Source organism: Mustela erminea, chromosome 9, assembly GCF_009829155.1.
Source record: "Mustela erminea isolate mMusErm1 chromosome 9, mMusErm1.Pri, whole genome shotgun sequence".
NCBI lineage: Eukaryota > Metazoa > Chordata > Mammalia > Carnivora > Mustelidae > Mustela > Mustela erminea.
Window position 1 is genome coordinate 103383464 of NC_045622.1, and position 22911 is coordinate 103406374.

At 36.8% G+C, this 22911-nt stretch overlaps 1 protein-coding gene across 1 annotated transcript; it reads left to right on the forward strand.

Annotated features, from left to right (window-relative positions):
- The first annotated feature begins 991 nt into the window (after positions 1-991).
- MS4A5 (membrane spanning 4-domains A5) lies at positions 992-22505 on the forward strand. The gene is made up of 5 exons (XM_032360424.1): positions 992-1278; positions 6420-6548; positions 9052-9108; positions 10063-10215; positions 22388-22505. The coding sequence occupies exons 1-5, from the start codon at positions 1126-1128 to the stop codon at positions 22481-22483; spliced, it is 588 nt and encodes a 195-aa protein (XP_032216315.1). The 5' UTR covers positions 992-1125; the 3' UTR covers positions 22484-22505.
- The last annotated feature ends 406 nt before the right edge of the window (positions 22506-22911 follow it).

Genomic DNA, 22911 nt, shown 5'->3' on the forward strand with positions numbered 1-22911 from the left:
AAGCTACTTACCTAGATGAAAAAAAAAAAAAAAAGATTCCATGTTCATGAAAAACTGAATACTGGAAGCTAAATTTGGACGAAAAAAAACTGTAAGAGGACTGATCCTTTAATATATCTAACTGGCAAGTGGCTAGAGGCTGTCACATCATGATTTTTAATTTAGGAAGATCTGATCTATTAGGAAACACCCGAGAATGACAAGGTAGTGTGTATAAATGAATACAAATTCTTCTCCTCCCTTCATCCATGTCCTTGAAATATGACAGTACAAATCTTCCAGCGAATGAATGGAGTCTGTTTCCTTACCTTCGAATATGGGTTGTCTCTGCAATTTGCTTAGATTAGCATACATGATTCAGCAGAAGTTTAAAAAACATGTGTGAGTTAGAGAAGAACCAAGAGCCTACCAACTGCCAGATATGTGACTGAGGCCATGCTAAATCACCTAGCTTTGGCCACTCCACCAAATGACCACAGATTCAGAGAAAACCTGGCACACAAGAGCTGAGCTCCACCAGATCGGTAGAACCACCCACATGACCCACAGAACTCTGAGCAAAATCAAAGGCTGGTGGTTTGAAGCCAATAAATTTTGGGGTGGTTTGTTCACAGCCAAAGCTAATAAAATCATGTGGCAAAAACAAAAGTTATAGGCTAAAGAGACACTATGTCTACCTCAAGAAGTAAATTCTTAATTCTGAGGGCCTGAGAGGATTTGTCCCTTACCTCCTAAAGACAGAGAACTAGAATAAGTATTCACAATACTTATTTGGAAACTAAAATGTCTTCACAGATCATCTAGCCCAGTCTGATCAATGTGCGTATATGGAATCTGAAACCAAGAAAGAGGATGTGACTTGTCCAAGGTCACAGTGAGTTCCTGACTGAACTAGGACTACTGGGCAGGTCCTCTGACCTCCAATCCTGGGTATTTTACTCAATAACCTTGATATCTCAACCAATCCTGAGATTCCATGACTCTGTGACTCTATGGTTCTATAATTCCAAGACAAAGCACAACAATGCCAGTGCTCCAGGCAGCCTTGGGACAGAAGAAGAACATGGTCTAGACTTAAGTACCATCAAGAACATTTTTTCATTTCAAAATATCAACTGCACCATCATGGATTCAAACTCTGCACACAACCCTGTGTTTCTGGTATTTCCTCCAGAGATTAATGTTCCTGACTTGCGATCAACAGAACTTACAGCCACAGCCTACGATACAAGCGGCCCTTTTCCAAAATCACTTGCTACAAAAATGAAAATCTTAGGGGTAAGTCATATTTTCCCCAATGTATACTCTACTGAGGGTATGCTATGAACTATTTGTGTTCCTTACAATTCATAGTTGAAACCATAATTCCTAAGTAATGGTGTTTGGAGGTGGGGCTTTTGGGGGATACTTGTTCATGATGATAAAGTCCTCATGAATGGGATTAGTGCCCTTATAAGAAGAGGTCATAGAGGTAGCTAGCTCTCCTTCCACTATGTGAAGTTACAAAAGAGAAGTTGGCAGTCTACAACCCAGAAGAGGTCTACACCAGAACCCAACCTTGCTGGCACCCTGATCTCAAACTTTCAGTCTCCAGAATCATGAGAAATAGATTCCTGTTTTTTATAAGCCACTCAGTCTATGAACCATGGGCTTAATCAGCCACCCCCAACAGGGTGTTATAGATATAACTTTGCAAAAGAAGTTGAACTGGGGATGGGGAAGAAGAGGGAAAGAAATGTCTGGTGGCACAATGTTTCAAGGTAAGAGCTAATTCCAACTTTTATTTCCATCCAATTCAGGAAGTACATCTCACATTTCTAATCCAATTATGTACAAGGTTCTACGGAGATGAATATATAAAATGAATAAGCTGCAATTAAACTAAAAATCTCCAAACTGATGACCTAGGAGTTTTTTCCTAGTTAAGTTCAGAGAAAAGAAAGAGAAAATCAAGTAGAAGTCAACAGATCAGATTTTATATCCTGGGTTACTGGTTCTACAGTTTTACATTTTCCCAATCAAGACTCAGAATTCAGTTTCACAATATGATATATTTTTATAGGCGGGGCTTTTGCGGAAAATCCCCTAATACTGTAAATGCTCATCTCTCCACACACTTCTCCATTTCATGACTGTTAATTATTTTTTATTTACCAATCCTCCTTTCAGAAAATGCCATTCAGATGTTTAAGACTGTGATAGTGTCTACATCTTACAAAATATTTGTCGTTTCAATCCCAAGCCTTCAAGAGTGGAAAATAGAAAGAAACTGATCCCCCCCCACCCCGCCCCCGGGGGCGGGGGGGGGGGGGGGGGGGGGAGTAGAGAAAGATGGCCCATTGACATGCAGAAAAGGGCCATCAACCTAAAGTGCTTTAGCATCTATTCAAATATAATTGTACTGAAACTCCTGCTAAAGAGTTCAAATTACTTTTAACAAAAATAGATTGAACCATGTCCAAAAAATTATGTTAGACACTACAGGGGTTATAGAAATAAATACAACCTAGTTTCTCTCATTGAGGAGAATAAATGCATACTTTAGAAAGAATAAAATAACAATATTAAATACCACATTTCACAGTAGCATCTAATAAGAGCCATAAACGGTTGGGGGTGAGGGACAGGGGAACCCAGAAAGGGAACAGTCACTCTTATCTAAAAGCAATGGGGCAACTTTGCGGCAAATTTGGCATTTAATCTGAACACTAAAGAAGTGATGTAATTTTAATAAGTAGAAATGAAAAAGAAGGAGGAAAGCAGAGTATTCTAGACAGAGAAAGCATCCTGAGCAAAGAGCTCATGGTAGCATAGTTTGGGAATGACAAAAGAGAGCTGGGAGTGAGCAAATTAGACTAGAAAGCTTTAAGAGGATTAAAAGATAAACAAAAAAGAAACAAGAAAAATCAGGATGGATAAATACACTGCAGTACATCTGTACAAGGGAATGTTATTCAGTGCCCGTAATAAATAAGCCAACAAGCCATGAAGAGACATGGAGGAACCTAAAATACACATTTCTTTTTTTTTCTTTCTTTTCAGCATAACAGTATTCATTGTTTTTTGCACCACACCCAGTACTCCATGCAATATGTGCCCTCCCCAATACACACTACCTGGTTCCCCCAACCTCCCCCCCACCCCGCCACTTCAAAACCCTCAGGTTGTTTTTCAGTGTCCATAGTCTCTCATGGTTCACCTCCCCTTCTAATTTCCTCCAACTCCCTTCTCCTCTCCATCTCCTCATGTCCTCCATGTTATTTGTTATGCTCCACAAATAAATGAAACCGTATGATAACTGGCTCTCTCTGCTTGACTTATTTCACTCAGCATAATCTCTTCCAGTCCCGTCCATGTTGCTACAAAAGTTGGATATTCATCCTTTCTGATGGAGGCATAATACTCTATAGTGTATATGGACCACATCTTCCTTATCCATTCATCCGTTGAAGGGCATCTTGGTTCTTTCCACAGTTTGGCAACCGTGGCCATTGCTGCTATAAACATTGGGGTACAGATGGTCCTTCTTTTCACTCCATCTGTATCTTTGGGGTAAATACCCAGCAGTGCAATGGCAGGGTCATAGGGAAGCTTGATTTTTAATTTCTTAAGGAATCTCCACATTGTTCTCCAAAGTGGCTGTACCAACTTGCATTCCCACCAACAGTGTAAGAGCATTCCCCTTTCTCCACATCCTCTCCAACACACGTTGTTTCCTGTCTTGCTAATTTTGGCCATTCTAAGTGGTGTAAGGTGGTATCTCAATGTGGTTTTAATTTGAATCTCCCTGATGGCTAGTGATGATGAACATTTTTTCATGCGTCTGGTAGCCATTTGTATGTCTTCACTGGGGAAGTATCTGTTCATATCTTCTAACCATTTTTTGATATGATTATCAGTTTTGTGTGTGTTGAGTTTGCAAAGTTCTTTATAGATCCTGGATATCAACCTTTTGTCTGTACTGTCATTTGCAAATATTTTCTCCCATTCCGTGGGTTGCCTCTTTGTTTTCTTGACTGTTTCCTTGGCTGTGCAGAAGCTTTTGATCTTGATGAAGTCCCAAAAGTTCATATTCGCTTCTGTTTCCTTTGCCTTTGGAGACATACCTTGAAAGAAGTTGCTGTGGCTGATATCGAAGAGGTTACTGCCTATGTTCTCCTCTAGGATTCTGATGGATTCCTGTCTCATGCTGAGGTCTTTTATCCATTTTGAGTTTATCTTTGTGTAAGGTGTAAGAGAATGGTCGAGTTTCATTCTTCTACATATAGCTATCCAATTTTCCCAGCACCATTTATTGAAGAGACTGTCTTTTTTCCACTGTGTATTTTTTCCTGCTTTTTCGAAGATTATTTGCCCATAGAGTTGAGGGTCCATATTTGGACTCTCCAATCTGTCCCACTGGTCTGTGTGTCTGTTTTTATGCCAGTACCATGCTGTCTTGGTGAGCATAGCTTTGTAGTAAAGCTTGAAAACAGCAATTCAGTAACATGGCAGGGTAAAAAGTCAATGTACAGAAATCAGTGGCTTTCTTATATACTAACAAGGAAAATACAGAAAGGGAAATTAGAGAATTTATTCCATTTACTATAGCACCAAGAACCATAAGATACCTGGGAATAAACCTAATCAAAGAGGTAAAGGATCTGTACTCGAAGAACTACAGAACACTCATGAAAGAAATTGAAGAAGACACAGAAAGATGGAAGACCATTCCATGCTCTTGGATCGGAAGAATAAACATTGTTAAAATGTCTATACTGCCTAGAGCAATCTATACTTTTAATGCCATTCCAATCAAAATTCCACCAGTATTTTTCAAAGAGCTGGAGCAAATAATCCTAAAATTTGTATGGAATCAGAAGAGACCCTGAATCGCTAAGGAAATGTTGAAAAACAAAAGTAAAACTGGCGGCATCACGTTACCTGATTTCAAGCTTTAATAAAATACACATTTCTAATGAAAGAAGTCAGCCTGTAAAGACAACAAACTATATGATTTCAACTATATTTCAACCATGTGGCATTCTGGAAAGGCCAAAATATGAAGACAAAAAGATCAGTGAGCCTGCTTCTCCCTCTGCAGCCCCCCTGCTTGTGCTCTCTGTCAAATAAATAAATAAAATCTTAAAAAAAATAAATTAAAATAAAACCTATTAATTTAAGTAAAATGGTATATATGTATGGTAAATTTTGTTATGGATATTTTACCAACATTTGTTTTAAATGTGAAAAATAATATTTGGGGTAGAAAAGGAAACAACCAGGAAGGTAATCTGGAGCCCTAACTGCCAAGTATCTTATATCCATCCTTACTTAGACTTTATAATATTGACAAGTACCTTCCAATCTGTGAAATCAACAATGCACCTAAGGAGCTTCATAAAATGTGTATACCAAGTCTCCAGGCCTTGTTCCGGAGCTACTGAATAGGAGCTTTGAGAGAGTTGGCGGGACGGGAGTTGTTGAAATCTGTATTTTGTAAATGTTTCTCTGAATTTGATAAGCACCAGATTCGGGAGCATTGTTTCAAACAAACTGAGAGGAGTAACCAGATTGGTTCTGTTTTGCGATCTTACTTCAGCACTGACATAACACTGGAATAGAGAGAAGCTGGTGCAGAAAAGCCAGTTAGAAAACAATTTTAATAGTTTAGATTAATGGATAGTGACTCTTGAGTTGAATTTACTCAAATGGACTTGGACTCAAAGAAAAGGATATTCTTCAAAACTCACCTACTTAAAAGTCATCGTTGCTATGGGAGTAATGAGAGGACTCAGAGAAGGCAAGTGGAGACTAAGAGGCAGAGAACAAACACTCACACATGGCATATCTTCCATTCTCTATGTCATTCTCACCAGTCTTCCCTAGCAATCGTCAAACCACTGTTCTACTTTTTTTTTCATTATTTGTTTTATTTTTAATTTTTTGAGGAATCTCCATACTCTTTTCCATAATGAAACATCTCCACCAACAATGCACCACATTCTCACCAGCATTTGCTATCTTGTCTTTCTGATGATAGCCATTTTAACAGAAGTGAGGTTCTATTGTTTTGTGATTTTGCTTTGCATTTCCCTGCTGCTTGGAGAGTTTGACATGGTCTAACCTGGGGATTCTATTCAGTAAGCAGAGGATATAGGTTTTAGAGGCTGAAAGTCTGTATCTCTAATTCTCAGGTGATCCTAATGTTGCCAATCCATGGGCTACATTTTCCAGAGCACTAATTTAGATCATTTTACCTGTTACCAAATATCAGATAAAGGAATCAAGAAAACACTTGGGAGCATCATAAAGGGGCTTCTACTATCCTTCCCCTATTTATAAAAGAAGGTAATCATCAAAGAAGATTCTGTATATTTTTGAAAAGGAAACCTACCACTTTGCTTTTTCCTTACCATGACTTATCCCTCTATTTATAGGCTATGCAGATCCTGTTTGGAGTGATGAACTTTTCTTTTGGAGTTGTTTTCCTTTTCACCCTTGAAAATCCGTACCCAAGGTTCCCTTTTATATTTGTTTCAGGATATCCATTCTGGAGCTCTGTTTTGGTGAGTATAGTCAACTGAGTTCAATTTGAAGCCATGACAACAGGGATACTAGGGCATTCTTAAATACCAAATGAGCTGCATTCAGTTTTAGGATAGGTTTTGAAAAGATAAAATAAAAATCAACTTTGTTGAAATCACTTCCCCATTAGTTCATCAGAGTTACTGATGTTCCATCATTGGGTTCTGAGGTGCCTTTGGGGGTATTCCCATGGTTTTGATATCATTTGTCCATTCATTCATTCAAAAATGAGTTGCTATCTATTATAAGTCAGATACATAGAGGAAGGCAATGAGGATCCAAAGGTTAATAATACATGGACCCTCACTATGAAAGACAGTATGAAGTTTCCTCAAAAAATTAAAATGACCATATGATCCAGCAATTCCCCTTTCGGAATATATCCAAAGGCAATGAAAACCCTATATCTGGACGACCATGCCCATAGCAGCATTAGTCACAAAAGTCAAGGCATGTAAACAAACTAAGTGTCCATCAAAAGATGAATGGATGATAAAGAAGTGTGTGTACACATATGTATATGTACACATATGTACACATACACATATACATATGTGTATACATATATGTATACATACATATATGATACATACATGATATGTGTGTATATATAAAGAGTTAAATTCTATATATAGAATTTATTATTAAACAATTTCTATATATATATATGTGAATGCGTGTGTGTGTGTGTGTGTGTGTGTATGTAATACACAGTCATAAAAAAAAATCAAACAAAGAAATCCTGCCACTTGCAACAACATGCTTAGACCTTAAGGGCATTATGCAAGTGAAATAAGTCAGACAGGGAAAGACAAATACTGCATGATCTCACTGATATTTAGAATTCTAAAAAATTCAAAAAAAAAAAAAGCTCAGATTTAAGGTTACCATGGGCGGAGAGTGAGGAGAGAGGGAATGGAGGGTGGTGATCAAAAGGAACAAGCTTCTAGTAATAAGATAAATAAGTATTAGGGATACAATGTACAATAGGATGACTTCAGATAATGCTGCTGTATGATATATATGAACATTTTTTAAGAGAGTCAATTTTAAAAGAGTCTCATCACAAAGAAAAATACTCTTTTTCTTTCTTTCTCTTTCTTTTAGGAGTAGAGGGTTGTAGCTATATGAAATAATTGATGTGAAGTAAACATGTTATAATCATTTCACAATATATGTAGATCAAATTATTATGCATCTGCCCTAAGCTTATACAGTACTGTATGTCAATTACATCTCAGTAAAACTCGTGAAAAAATAAACAAAAATAATAATATATGAGCCCTTCCTTCAGAGGGCTCTAGGTTCAGCAAGAAAACAGGTAAACAGGCGATTTAAAGGTAATGTGATAAATGACCTCACACAGGTGTAGAAAGTGCTCGTGTAAGGAGAGATGAAAGATCCGTTTTCTCTTTGGAGAAGTAAAGAAACAGGGAGGGCTTCTCAGATGTACCTTTGAGCTACACAGAGGCATTTATTTAATTTCATTCAATAAACATTATTTAAGCACCTGGTTTAGTGCCACAGAATGGACTGTGTGTGGGAATTCGGGGAAAAGGCAGTTCTTGGTCTCAAGGTCTCTCAAGTAGAGAGTCAGATCATCACCACAGGGTGTGATCAGAGCAGTGACAGACACAGGAATTGCCAATGTAGGAAAGGCACCTACAAAAAGGAGGGGAGATGCCCAGAGACACTCCAGCTTGGCTGAGTTTTAAAGGATGGGTAGTTAATCAGGAGGAGGGCACACACAGAGCAAGGGTGGTAGGGAATGGTAGAGAGCAGGAAATGGCTGCGCACAAGGGGTAGGGATATCTTGCTGCATGCCAACGGAGAACCATGAACAAAAGTCTCAAGGTATGGGAGAACACTTTCTATCCTGAGGACTTTAAGAGTGAGGCTGAAGAAATACCAGGCAGTGGGACTGGAAACATAAAAATGCATGTGCTGTAGTCCAATTTGGAAATTCTACCTGATAATGATGCTACCACATGAGACTCATCTCCATGAAAATTCTTGGGATTTTTTTTTTCTAGAATGCCCAGCATATTAGCTGGCAGGACACACTGGATTGCAAATGGGTATGAAGGATGTTTCTTGTAAGAATGACAGAATCTGATTTTATTGGTTATGAATTGATTTGACACCGGTGTGGAATGATATCAAAGCTCAGTCCATAACAGCTATAAAAGGAAGGTAGATGAGAAAACAAGCCCAATAAAGCTAAAAAAAAAAAAAAAAAAAAAGAAAAAAAAGAAAAATCTCATGTTCAAACAGACCTTTAAGGCTAAAGCTAATTTCTAGTTCAATGTTTTGTCCAATACTCATTTGCGGACAATTTTACCAGGCATGTCACCCCGCTCACTGTTCTGAGGATCATGTGAACTAGGAAGGAAGGTATGTTAATGAAACACATAGAAGTTTATTCTCTGATAACACTTCAACAGCACTTAAACCCATTACTAAAATGTTTATTCTTTTTAATAGTTCATTAATTCTGGAGCCTTCCTAGTCGCATTGGAAAGAAAAACCACAAAAACTCTGGTGAGTTACATTTTCCCCTTCACTAAAAATTTATAACTTTGAAGTAATTAATTCTAGCATTGAAATAAATTTGGAATATCATTAACTCACTATAATTCCACAAACTATCAAGTACTGATACCAATCAACAGCATTGGTGTTTTGTCCATAGGATCATAAAACACCAGTTCCAGAAGAGCTTTCCAGGTCATCCAGTTTCTTATTTTATATGTAAAAACACTGAGGCACAGAATAAAAGCCAAGTTCCTAAGCCAAATGGTAAAATGGGTCTCAGTATTCCAGTAACTCATTAATTCATTCTTTCTGTGTTGTCAATCGCTTTGAAAAGCACTAGTTTGACTTGCATGATGGGTACACTGTGAAGACAACCTCATTAAAAATAATTTAATTAATGAAATAAACCTTTTAAGCAGAAGTTCAAAATAAATAATACAGTGTTAATGAATGCAGAAGGTACACTTACAGGTAAATTATAAGTAGAATATTTTTACTTCTCTCAAGGAATCAAAAATGTGAGATATTAATAAGCCAATAAATTATTTCCAACACAGGAGTTCTCCTGCAGTTTTGAAATTTAAGGAAGAAATAAAATTGCAAAGAAATACGATGTTTAGTTAAACAGAGTCATAAAACAAAAATGTAAATAGGTCATGACTTTTACCAGAGCATCAAAGTGCAGTGCAATGTGGCTATGCCTAAGTGTGCATCCCTCCCCACAACTAAATGGGAGTTAACTTAGGTATAGATTGTGGGGGATGGAAGGGTTATTGAAGGTTCAATAGATTCCCTCATTCTCTGGCTGACAGCCTGAAGCCAGAAGAGGTGAAGTGTCTCATATATGATCACACAGTTGCTTTGTGGCATTGCAATGCTGTGCCTAAAATCCTCTCTCCAACCTCCCCCACCATTGCTTCTTGTCTGTAGACTCAGTGTTATGGTCTTCATCTCTTTCAGGTGAAACTGAGCCGACTAATGAATTTTCTCAGTGCCCTGGGAGCATTAGCTGGAGTCATTCTCATCACATTTGGTCTCATTCTAGATCAACACTTCTTTTGTGGCTATGCTGGGACAGCTACTCAGTGTCAGGCTGTTGCTACCCTATTCATTGTGAGTATGCTGCAATTTTATGGCGAGGAGTAATGGGTATAATCATAAAGATTTATTAGCATCTAATCAGCAAAATACAAACACTGTTGCTGACACACGTGTTTTCTTTTTATTTACAAACATTTATAGAAATCATAATATCTGATAGGTTGTATCAGGCATTGTGAAATAGAAAAATAAACACCTTACAACTCCCAACTTCAGGAGTTCACAGATGAGTAGAGAAGATAAAACATGTACAACAATGAGTATAATATAAAAGGTAGAGTGATACAGGAAGAAAAATGCAGGTACCGCAGTATGGTAGCAATTCATAGTCCCAAATATATGTTAGAGTCGTAAGTGGAATGTTTTTATGGTTTTGGTTTTGGCTTGAATATTTAGACTGGGCTTCTGATAAAACATAGTATATATTGAAAACAGGCATTTATTTCTGTTCTTTCCATAACACCACTATGATTAGTTTAAGGGAATGTAAAAGATGTAAATCTACATGGAGAGAAAAATTAGTCATCAAGATCCATCAAGATTTGTCAGGAAAGTTGGAATGTTATCAATCACCTAAGGAAAAGGGAGTATTCGTAAAAGTAAAATATCCCAGTTGCAAGAGCACATATCACTTCCTCATCTTTTTCCTGTACTTAGAAGGAAAACATCTTGTCTTTCATCATAAAGTATGATGGTGGCTGAGGGTTTTTTAGATGGATTTGATCAGGCTGACAAAGTTTTTTCTCTTTCTAGCTTGTTGAACATATTTTCCAAGTGTGTTGAATTTAGTGAAATGCTTTTTCTGTATCAACTGAGATGATCATGTCATTTTTGTTCCTTATTCTATTGTTATGATGCAATTGCACTGACTGACCTTTTTATCTTAAATAAACCTTACATTCCTGGGATAAATCCCACTCAGTCATGCTGTATAATTCTTTTAATATGTTGTTGCATTCATTTTTATGGCACTTTGTTAAAGATTTTTGCATCTTTATAAGGGATATTGGTCTATACTCATCTTTTCTTGTGATATCTTTGTTTTTTTGTGTCTGGTTAATATTGGCATTATAGCAGGAGTTGGAAATTATTGCTTCCTTTTATACTTTTTCGTAAAGTTTGAGAAAAATTATGTTGAATTTTCCGTAAACATCTAGAAGTCTTCACTGGTAAAGTCTCCTAGGTCTGGGCTTTTCTTTCTGGGAAGTTGTCTTCTTTTTTTTTTAATTACCTGTTATTAGTTTATTTAGTTTTTCTATTTATTCTTGGATCAGTTTCAGGAGTTTTTGTCTCTTACTGTCAGCATGAGTGAATGAAAGAAAATGACAATACAGATTTTCAAGAAGGCTGTCCTTGTAGTGATGTGTTAGTAGAATTGTCTTCCAATAATCCAGAACCTTGAATTAGCATAGAGGAGATAAAATAGCTAAGAGTATAAGCCCATTATCATCAATGGCATTGGTCATTATGAGGGAGTTAGTTTTGTTCCAGTCACCTTGAGTGGAAGTGTTCTAGTTCCTAATTCTGAGAAGTTTGGGCCACATATGTATTAGATAGTCCTATATTTTGGACCATTTCCTTTTGTAAAGTTTCTAGAGGACAGCAGCTTAATGTCTGTAATAAGTGAGGTAATGGTGGTGATGGTGGTGCTGATTTTAGTAAGATCTCCAGCAAGGCTCAAGTGCATTCTTTCCCTGATGACATCTCCAAAATAACCAATCACCTACCTGAGGTCACAAAAAATGATTAATTAGATGGCTGGCAAGGAAAAGTAATCCACATCTGCTAGTGGAAAAAACTGCCAAATTTATTATATAATCAGAGTTATCAGAACAAAAGTCAAATCATTTGCTGAGATACAATACAGAATTTTGGAGAATTTAGTCAGTGATTACCAGGAAGTAAGAAGGTAATAGGGACAGTGAAGGCCTTGGAAAACCCACCCCTGCCTGCTGACACAAGAAATCAGCAGCCTCCGACAGGTAGAATATGTAAAGAGAAGTCTCTCCTACAGCCAATTTCCTACATATAGACAAGACTGGAAAAGTTTCTTAGAAGATTTTAATTAGTAAGGGAAATTGGAAGGGGAGGTGAACCATGAGAGACTATGGACTCTGAAAAACAATCTGAGGGTTTTGAAGGGGTGGGGGGTGGGAGGTTGGGGGATCCAGGCGGTGGATATTGGAGAGGGCACGGATTGCATGGAGCACTGGGTGTGGTGCAAAAATAATGAATACTGTTACGCTGAAAAAATAAAAAATTAAAAAAAATAAAAATAAAAAATAAAATAGTTAAAAAAAAAAAAAAGATTTTAATAAGTAATCCAAGATAATGGTCCTAGAAAGGATATTGGTCAAAGAGACACTTATTAGTCCTGGTGGCTGGCTAACAAGACATAACTCCTTACCCAGGATTTATTTTTATAGATACACAAAAATATAGAGAAAAGGCAGATAGACAGGATGGTTAGTGGCAAAGCTTTGGCAGACCATCTTTTCCTTCACCCCTACCCTACCAAGGGGAAAATAAACAAGAATATATATGAAAGGATAATGAAAAAGTCCTGGGAAACCTGATTCCTAGGACAAATAAAATGACCCTATCTAATAAAAAGTGCTAGACTTGCCTCATCAACATAGATCTGCAAACCCTGGACAGGGTTGCTCACAGGCAGTCAATGGAATAGGCACTAAATGAGTGAACAGACCAGAACCATAATTATGAGGAGTCTGACTAGACCTCTCTGGGGCCTCTGTAACTGTTTAGCACCTTCAAAGACCACCAGGAATGGTGGAACTTTGGTGGGCCACCATTGCAGTTAAAAGCTGAATTTATTAAATTTGCAATCAAGGGTGAACATAGGGTCTCAGACACAATAGGGGGAAATGGAAAAGGGCATTTATAAGATTTCTTCAGTTGGAGGAGTCATAAGGTAACTTTGGGGGAGAGTAACAGTAGTCTGGAAGGAAATTGGTTAGATTTGTGAACTAGATGAGTTGCAGAATCAATGGTCTAATTTCTTGAAAACATGAATTCACATGGAATTAGCATAAAAACATCTCTCTGTGGCCTTATTTTGAACATAAAGCTCTGAGACATCTTATGTTAAAACCTTGAACTTAGATATTTGGTTTTGCATATCATGCTTTGGTACACTTTATCAATTTGCTGACTCAAAGTGCAGTTATTTTTCAAATCATGGTTTCTTTTCACTATCAATTCTCAGTAATCTTAACTAAAACTGAAACAAACAAACAAACAAACAAAAACTATGAAAATCACCAATGGAAAAAGTAGAAGCAACTGGACTGATACCTAACTTCTCAAAAGCAATAATAAAAGCCAGAAGACTGAACAATATCTTCAGTGTTCTGAAAAAAAAATAACTACCAACCAATAACCTCTATTATTCACTACCCATTATTGCGATGTGTATATATATATACACGTACACACAAACACACAATGGAATATTACTCAACCACAAAAAAGAACGAAATCTTGTCATTTGCAATGACATGGGTGAAGTTAGAGTGTACTACGCTAAGCAAAATAAGTCAGAGAAAGACAAATACCATATGATTTCATTCATATGTGGAACTTAAGACACAAAACAGATGAATGAAGGAGGGAAAATAAAGAGAGAGTCAAACCAGGAAACACTCTTCTAACTACAGAGAAAAAACTGAGCGTTGCTGGAGGGAAGAGGGTGGGGGATGGACTAAATGGGGGATGGGAATTAAGGAGGACACTTGTGATGAGCACTGGGTGTTATGTGTAAATGATGAATCACTGAATTCTACTGCTAAAACCAATATTACACTATATGTTAACTAGAATTTAAATAAAAACTTGAAACAGAAAAAAGAGAAGAAAAAAAATCTTACAAGAATGAAGTGAGGGGCTCCTGGGTGGCTCAGTGGGTTAAGCCGCTGCCTTCGGCTCAGGTCATGATCTCAGGGTCCTGGGATTGAGCCCCGCATCGAGCTCTCTGCTCAGCAGGGAGCCTGCTTCCCTCTATCTCTCTCTCTGCCTGCCTCTCTGCCTACTTGTGATCTCTGTCTGTCAAATAAATAAATAAAATCTTTTAAAAAAAAAAGAATGAAGTGAAATTAAGAATTTTTAGAGAGACAAATACTGAGCTTGCCTCCTGCAGACTAGAATTAATGGAATAAAGAATGAACTCCAGGTAGAAAGAAACTGACAGCACAATGAGATGCAAGAAGGAATGAAGAACAAAGAATGAGATAAACGTGTGGACAAATACAAGTGAATACTGCTTGTGTAATGCAGTAACGATAATATATATTGAGATTAAAAATAAAGTACTTAAAATACCAGTGAGCATTAACCTATAAGTAGAGAAGGGAGCAAATGGTACTTTTGTTATTTGTCTTTGCTAAGGACCTGAGTTTCCCTGAGAAGAGGGTGAAGGTTTGAAGGATTTTAGACTTCAATATGTTTTAATAATTAATGGTATCATCAAAAGTAAAAAAACTAGAACTAAGAGAGATATTTAGTCTATTATACCCAACAATGAAGAATACACATTTTGTAACACATGCCAACAGATGACTATATATTGGTAAACAAGACAATTCCAGAATACCAAAGGCTGAAGTCCTAGTGCATATCCTATGCAATAAAACAATAAACAATGATAAAAATAATTTCAGCCTGTGTGGTTGAATATTAAGAAGTAGGCTTCAAAGTAATTATTGAATCAGGGAAGAAATCACAATACAAAGTCCCTCAAAAACGTGAGGGCAGAAGGTAAAGCAATAGTTTTAAGGCAATTCATAGTTCAAAAATGCAGAAACTATAAAATATGATACTTTGAAAAATAATGGCCCAAATATTAATCTCAGGGATTAAAGGAGAGAAAATTAGCCCAAAGAAAGAAGAACAAAGGAATATATAACAATGAGAGCAGAAATAAATAAATAAATAAATAAATCATGTACACATTAGAAAGATTCAAAATAGCCAATGATTGGTTTACTGAAAATACTAGCAAAGAGCATTTATAGGAATAGTAAAATATACAAATCCTTTTTTTCTGGTTATGACAGAGTAACTTAGAGCAGCTCTCTAGTAAAAATCACTTTTATTTAAAGCTTATTAAAATAACAAAAAATTTCCAACTGTTTGAATACAAACAAAAGAAACCAGGGCAGCCAGGATTTAAAGTGCAAGGATCCTGTAAGAATTGTACATGTTGAACTAAACCCAAAATTCTCCTCCACAAGTTATTTGCTGACACCTAAGATGTGCAGGATAAAAAGATCAGACGCTAAGTATATAGGAAGCTAAGAGGCTAAGAGACCAAGAAGAGATTTTTGGCAGCCAAGAAGAGTATTGCAGACACACACACATTGTCCAGAGTCTACCAAGAGGAGGAGTGGAGTCTGGTAAACATCCACAAATTTCACTTCTGAAGAAAGACTACACCCTAGAACTAAGGACAAAGGAAACAAACCAGCCTCACGAAACTGAAATTCATCCATGAGTTATTTTGATCATGGTAACCTTCTCCTAATCTGTCTAATAGAAGAAAATTAATTCATCCCCAGAGGAAGATAACATAATTTAGGATTTCTACCATTTTTTTGCATATTACATTTATAATTAAGTATAAAACAAAACATAACAAACTAGTCATACCAGAAAATAGGACTGAACAACTGAAAAACAAAAACAAAATAATCAGGGCATGTGGATGGCTCAGTCGGTTAAGTGTTTGACTCTTGGTTTCGGCTCAGGTCATGATCTCAGGATCCTGGGATTGAGGCCCACTTCAAGCTCTGTGCTCAGCGGGGAGTCTGCTTCAGAATTCTCTCTCTCTCTCTGCCCCTTCCAGCACTCTCTCTCTCATTTTAAGATAAATAAATAAATATTAAAAAAAAATAAATCAGTGATAGAAACCACTCAGAGGTGACCCAGATGATAGGGTCATCAGATATAAACTTGACAATAAACATGGCTGTTATTTCTAACAGAGAAGAGAACAAGTCGAAGAATATTATGGGAGACTGACACCCATTAGAAAGAAGTCATTGGAATTTATAGAACTGAAACTAAGCCCTCAGCGGATGGGGCAAACCATGTATTAGACACTTCAGAAACACACAGGGAGAGAATCAGCATAAAATACAAAGACTAATCCCTAAAGAGAAAAAAAAATGATATAAAACATTAGAAAGAACAAACATAAGGGACATATGGAGAAGAATGGAAAAAATGTGCCTTATATGCAACTGAAGAACTACAAAAGAGAAAATGAAAATGTAGCACAGGCCAATGCTCACAGAGAGAATGGCTAATGATTTTGTAAAGGAATCAAAGACAGGACATGAACCACAAACAGGAAAATACAAGGAAAACTACATACAGCACATGATATTCAGATTTCTGGGGGGAAAAGTATATAAAGAGCAAAACGTAAAAAGAAGCTGGGGTGGGGGTAAACACAATCAAAGGGACACAGGTGAACTGATAGGGGCCAGAAAATAGTGGAATGACATTTTAAACTGATGAAATAAAATACTGTCAATCCAGAATTCTATGTCCAGTGAAAATGTTTTTTAAAAGTAAAGTTGAAGTAAAGATAGCAGACTAACAAAAACTGAAAACAATTGGTATTGGAAAATTAGTCCTCAACACAGTAATTACTAGTCCTGAACATAGAATACCGAATCAGTAATCAAAACCTGCTAGGGACACCTGGGTGGCTCAGTGGGTTAAGCCTCTGCCTTCGGCTCAGGTCCTGATCCCCAGGGTCCTGGGATCGAACCCCGCATAGAGCTCTCTGCTCAGCAGGGAGCCTGCTTCCCTCTCTCTCTCTGCCTGCCTCTCTGCCTACTTGTGAGCTCTCTGTCAAATAAATAAATAAAATCTTTGGTGGGGGGGGAACCATCTCCTAAAAGAGAAAAGTCCAGAACCAGATGGCTTCACTGGTGAATTCTACGAGAAATTTAAAGAAGAATTAATTCCAATCCTTAAACTCTTCAAAAAAAAAAAAAAATAGAAAAGAAGGAGCCAAATTCATTGTATAAGCCCAGGACTACCCACACCAAAACCAGACAACTACACTACAAGAAAAGAAAATTGTAGGACGATATCCCTGATGAACATATACACAAAAATCCTCTACACATTTGTTAGCAAACTGAATTCAATAATATATTAAAAGTCTCATATACTATTTTTTTAAAGAATTTATTTATTTGATAGAAAGAGAGAGACAGTGAGAGAGGGAACATAATCAGGGGGACTGGGAGAGGGAGAAGCAGGGTCCCTGCTGAGCAGGGAGCCCGATGCAGGGCTTGATCACAGGAACCTGAGATCATGACCTGAGCCAAAGGCAGATGCTTAACAACTGAGCCACCCAGGTACCCCAAAAGTCTCATACACTTATCAAGTGGTATTTATTCAAGGGATGCAAGGATGGTTCAACATACAAAAATCAATAAATGTGATATGCCACATCAACACAATGAAGGATGAAAATCATATGACCATCTCAATAGATGCAGAAAAAGAATCTAACAAAATTCAACCTGAAAAAATTTAAATTCTCAACACACTGAGAGAAAAAGCATACCTCATTATAAAGGACATATATGACAACTCCACAGCTAACACGATACTAAACAGTGTAAAGCCAAAAGATTTCCCTCTAAAATCAGGAACAAAACAAGGATGCCTCGTCTCCTAATTTCTGTTCACCATAGTACAAGAGCACGGAGCACAGAGCAACTGAGGGAAGAAAGAAAGAAAAAAGGAAGGGGAAGGGGAAGGGAAGAAAACAAAGAAAAAGCATCCAAATCAGAATGGAAAAAAGTAAAAATATCTCTGTTTGCAGAGGACATATTATACCTAGAAAACCCTAAAGACTCTACCAAAAAAAACTATTAGAACTAGATTGCAGGATATAAAAATCAATATACAAAAATCACTTGCATATCTATAAAATAAAGAGCCATGAGAAAGAAATTAAGAGAACAATCACATTTGCAACTGCATCAAAAAAGATAAAAAATTTAAGAGTAAATTTAATCCAGGAGGTGAAAGACCTGTATACTAAAAACTTTAAGCCACTGATGAAAGAAACTAAAGACACAAACAAATGGGAAGATATCCCATGTACATGGATTGGAAGGATTAATATTGTTAAAATGTCCATACTACCCAAAGGAATCTATGGATTTAATGCAATCCCCATCAAAATGCCAATGGCATCTTTCTCTAAAATTTTATGGAACCACAAAAGACCCCAAATAGCAACAGGAGTCTTGAGAAAGAAAGAAAACAAAGCTGAAACCATCACATTTCCTGATTTCAAACTATGCTACAAAGCTATAGTTATCAAAACAGCATGGTATCAGTATACAGATAGACACACACATCAGTGGAATGAACAGAAAGTCCAGAAATAAGCCCAATCATACATGGCCAATTAATTTACAACAAAGGAGCCAAGAGTATATGATAGGGAAAGGACAGTCTCTTCAATAAATGGTATTAGGAAAATTAAACAGCCACACACAAAGAAAGGGAACTAGACCACTATCTTACACCGGATACAAAAGTCAATTAAAAATAGATTAAAGACTTGAATGTAAGACCTAAAACCATAAAACTCCTGGAAGAAAACACAGGTAGTAAACTATTTGATATCCATCCTGGCAATGATTTTTTTGGATTTGAAACCCAAAGTAAAAGCAATAAAAGCAAAATAAACAAGTGGGGCTACATCAAACTAAAAAGCTCTGTACAACAAAGGAAATCACCAATAAAATGAAAATGCAGCCTATAGAATAGGAAAAAAATATTTACAAATCATATATCTACTAAACAAAATACATAAAGTTTGTACAACTTAAGAGCAAAAAAAAAAAAACGAATAAAAAATAAGCAGAGGATCTGAATATACATTTTTCTGAAGAAGGCGTAACAGATGTTTAACAGGTACACGAAAAGATGCTCAGTATCATGAGTCATCAGGAAAATGCAAATCACAACCACAATGAAATATCACATCTGTTAGAAGGCCATTATCAAAAAGACAAGAAATAACTAGTGTTGGAAAGGTTGTGAAGGAAAGGGAACCCTTGTGCACTAGTGTTGGGAATGAGAATTGGTACAGCCACTATGGTAAACAATATGCTTCCATATCTTGAGGACCCTCTCCTCAAAAAATTAAAAATAAAACTACTATAAAATCCAGCAATCCTGCTTCTGAGTATTTATCAGAAAGAAGAGAAAACACTAACTCAAAGAGATAGGAACATCTTCATATTCATTGGAGCATTATTTATAACAATGAAAACATGGGAACAAGCTAAGCATCAATGGATGTATATGTGGTACATTTACAATGGAATGTTATTCAGAATGCTATTCAAGAAAGAAGGAGGTCCTACCATTTGCAACAATGTGAATAAACTTTGAAGATATTATGCTAAATGAGATCTCCACCTGGCTAGATGGAGGAAAACAAATACTGTACAATTATCACTTACATGTGGAATCTTAAAAAGTCACATTCATAAAAACAGAGTGGAATGGTGGTTACTAGGGACTTTCGGGTGGAGAATTGGGACAGATGTTTGTCAAAGAATACAAACTTCCAATTGGAAGATGAAAATGTTCCAGAGCTCTAAGGCACAGCATTGTGCTTGTTGCTAACGATACTGTACTATTCAATGTTACAAAGAAATGAGATCTTAAATTTTTCCTATCACAGAAAGTAGAATGATAATCACATGACATGAGAGAGGTGTTAGCTAATGCCACGATGATAATCATACTGCAACATAAAATGCTTGAATCAACAGACTGCATGCCTTAAACTTACACAATGTTACATGCCAATTACATTTCAATTTTTAAAAAAAAAAAGGAAAAGGAAAAGGAAAGGCACAGAATGGGAGATAATCTCCTCAATACATATATCTGACTGGAGACCCATAACCAGAATATATTAAGCACTCCTGAGTATCAATAATAAAAAGACCAAAAAAATTAGTAGGACTTGAACAAACACTTCACAATAAAAGATATGCCAACAGCCAGGAAGCATGTAAAAATGTGCTCAACATTATTAGTTACCAGAGGAATGCAAATTCAAAATCACAATGTTTGTATGAACACCTGAATGGCTTCAATGAAAAGGACTGTCAAAACCCAACGTTGGCAGGAATGTGAAACAAATGAAATTCTTACACCTTTTTGACAGGAATGTAAAATAGCTCCACCACCTTGGAAAACTATTTGGTAGTTTTTATCAGCTAATCAGGCCCATTTTATGTCTCAGCAATATATACAAAAATGTTCACAGAAAACCTATTTGTAACAGTTAAAAACTAGGAATAATTCAAATGTCTATCAACAACAGAGTGGCTACAGGAACTGATTATTCAAACAACGGAATATTACTGAGCAACAAGAAAGAAAACAGACTACTGATACATGCAAGAGCATGGATGAACCTCAGTCCACTAAACTGAATGAACAAATTCAGATACAAAAATGAACAGGGAAAGTTATTAAATGGTGTTAGAAATCAGAATAGTGGTTGCCTCTGAGTGGGGAGGGGCACTGACTGGGAAGCGACACAAGCAAACTTACTGGGGTGATGGGAATGTATAATATATGTTGATCTGGAAATCAAAAAAGGGTAAAATACATATATATATTTTTTAAAAAGTGGAAAATATTTGTAAAGCAGGTAATAGCAGTTTTGATGCTTTTACATACAAAGAAGGAATATAACTGACAAAAAGTCAAGAACACAATTTAAAAAATGGACGAGATTATGAGGAAGGAATTTACAAAAATGCAAACGTGGTGGCCAAATAGACTCAGAGTGAGGCTCGAATTCACTAGTAGTCAGGGAAATGCCAGTTAAATTAATAGTGGACAAAGATACATTCATTAGATTGGTAAAAATTAAAGCTATAAAAATTTTCACAGGTAGGGAAATTGTGACAATGATGTTCTGTGTGTCGGTGGCAGAAATCTGAAATGTTACTACCATTTTGGAAAGCAAGGAGGTGTTTACTTATATGAAAGATATCCAAGTAGCTGTCTCCATAGCGATTAAACACCTACATATAAAAGCATATGAACAAGAATGTTTATTGCAGCACCATTCAGAGCATTAATGAACAAACACAACAGAAGAGGAGGAAAAGGAAATAATTTCCAGTCACTAAAGAATAAATGAATTATGGCAACTATACCATGAGATATTATAGGGCCATTAAAAACAATGTGACCCTAAAATAAACAATATTTCAATGTATACTCAAAACATAGATACAGTTGCAGGACAGAATATTAACCATATGGACCTTCACAAACTTTCACAAACATTCACTGGCAAAACACTTGTGTGTCCAGCCTCTGGGCTCCTAACAAGGTGTGTATCCTATTCACACTCCCTGTTGCCAAGCTGAAAGCATTTGAAAACGGCCTCTAGCCGTGATAAAAAGAACAGAAGATGGTACTATTCGCCTATGCTTCTTTCTGTGTCTTTTTCTACATGTTCCTCTTTTGCCTGTACCTGTAGGGTTTTTCCCCTCTTTTCCTTTCCTTTTCAGTTCTGCTTCTATTTTTTTTTCCTATTTCTTAATCTCTTTCTCCTTCAACAGACCAATTTTTAAAAATCTTTTAATTTTTTATTAACATATAATGTATTATTAGCCCTAGGAGCACAGGTGTGTGAATCACCAGGTTTACACACTTCACAGCGCTCACCATACCACATACCCTCCGCAATGTCCATAACCCCACCACCCTCTCCCCGCCCCCCTTCCCCAGAAACCCTCAGCTTGTTTTGTGAGATTAAGAGTCTCTTATGGTTTGAACAGACCACTTTTTGAAATTATTTCTTTGTATTGTATATATTCATGAAATGGAGCATTTCCGGCATATGATATAGAAAGTGGATTGCGTTGCCTGACTTTCTCTGAGAAAATAATGTGCTGTCCTGAGCTGTGCTGTGCTCTCCTGTACTGCAACAGCTTTATGCTCTCGTGATCCTTTACAAGAGTCAGATATACCTGAGACATGCAGGAGAAAGCTTTTCTTAACCGGGAATTTTTACCTCATTGGCTTCAGAAAAACCATTATTGTGCTAATATCATGATTCTTCTTTTTCCTTCTTCTTCTGTTACAGGGAATTTTGATTATGTTGATGGCCTTCAGCATTACTGAATTATTCATCTCTCTGTCTTTCTCAGTTATGAGGAGACCTTTTTATTGTTGTGACTAATGGTGCTGAATATCACCGTGGGAATAAAGATGTGCTATAATATCATCAAGAGGTGAACTATGTTTGTGAGAAAAAGTCAGAAGGAACATAAAATCTTAAGGCTGGCAACTGTGGGAAGCCAAGGGGAATGACTTAAGAGAGGGGGAATCTGGGAACATTTTGGCTGATAAAATAAATCCTGCCTCTTTGCAATGCCATCTCTTCCTCTCCCCAAGTCACATCGTCATCTTGGTGTCACCTCCTCTCTTAGTCATTCATGCTCTGAACTGAAGGGCAGCAATGCAGTGTTGCCACTATACAAAGTAATGAACCAAAGAGCACAGTGTGGAGTAACATCTCCTGCTGATTTCTTCAAGACACTACCTAGTGGCTCCTATACCATGGTTGTGTGCAAAAATCAGTTGGCTGGAAGAATGGCTTGGCCTACA

Excerpts from the sequence above, each read along its gene's own strand:
- MS4A5 (XM_032360424.1), top strand. The coding sequence starts at position 1,126 with ATGGATTCAAACTCTGCACACAACCCTGTGTTTCTGGTATTTCCTCCA. Across the intron at positions 1,279-6,419 it reads CAAAAATGAAAATCTTAGGG|GCTATGCAGATCCTGTTTGG; the intron begins GTAAGTCATATT and ends CTCTATTTATAG. Across the intron at positions 9,109-10,062 it reads GAAAAACCACAAAAACTCTG|GTGAAACTGAGCCGACTAAT; the intron begins GTGAGTTACATT and ends CATCTCTTTCAG.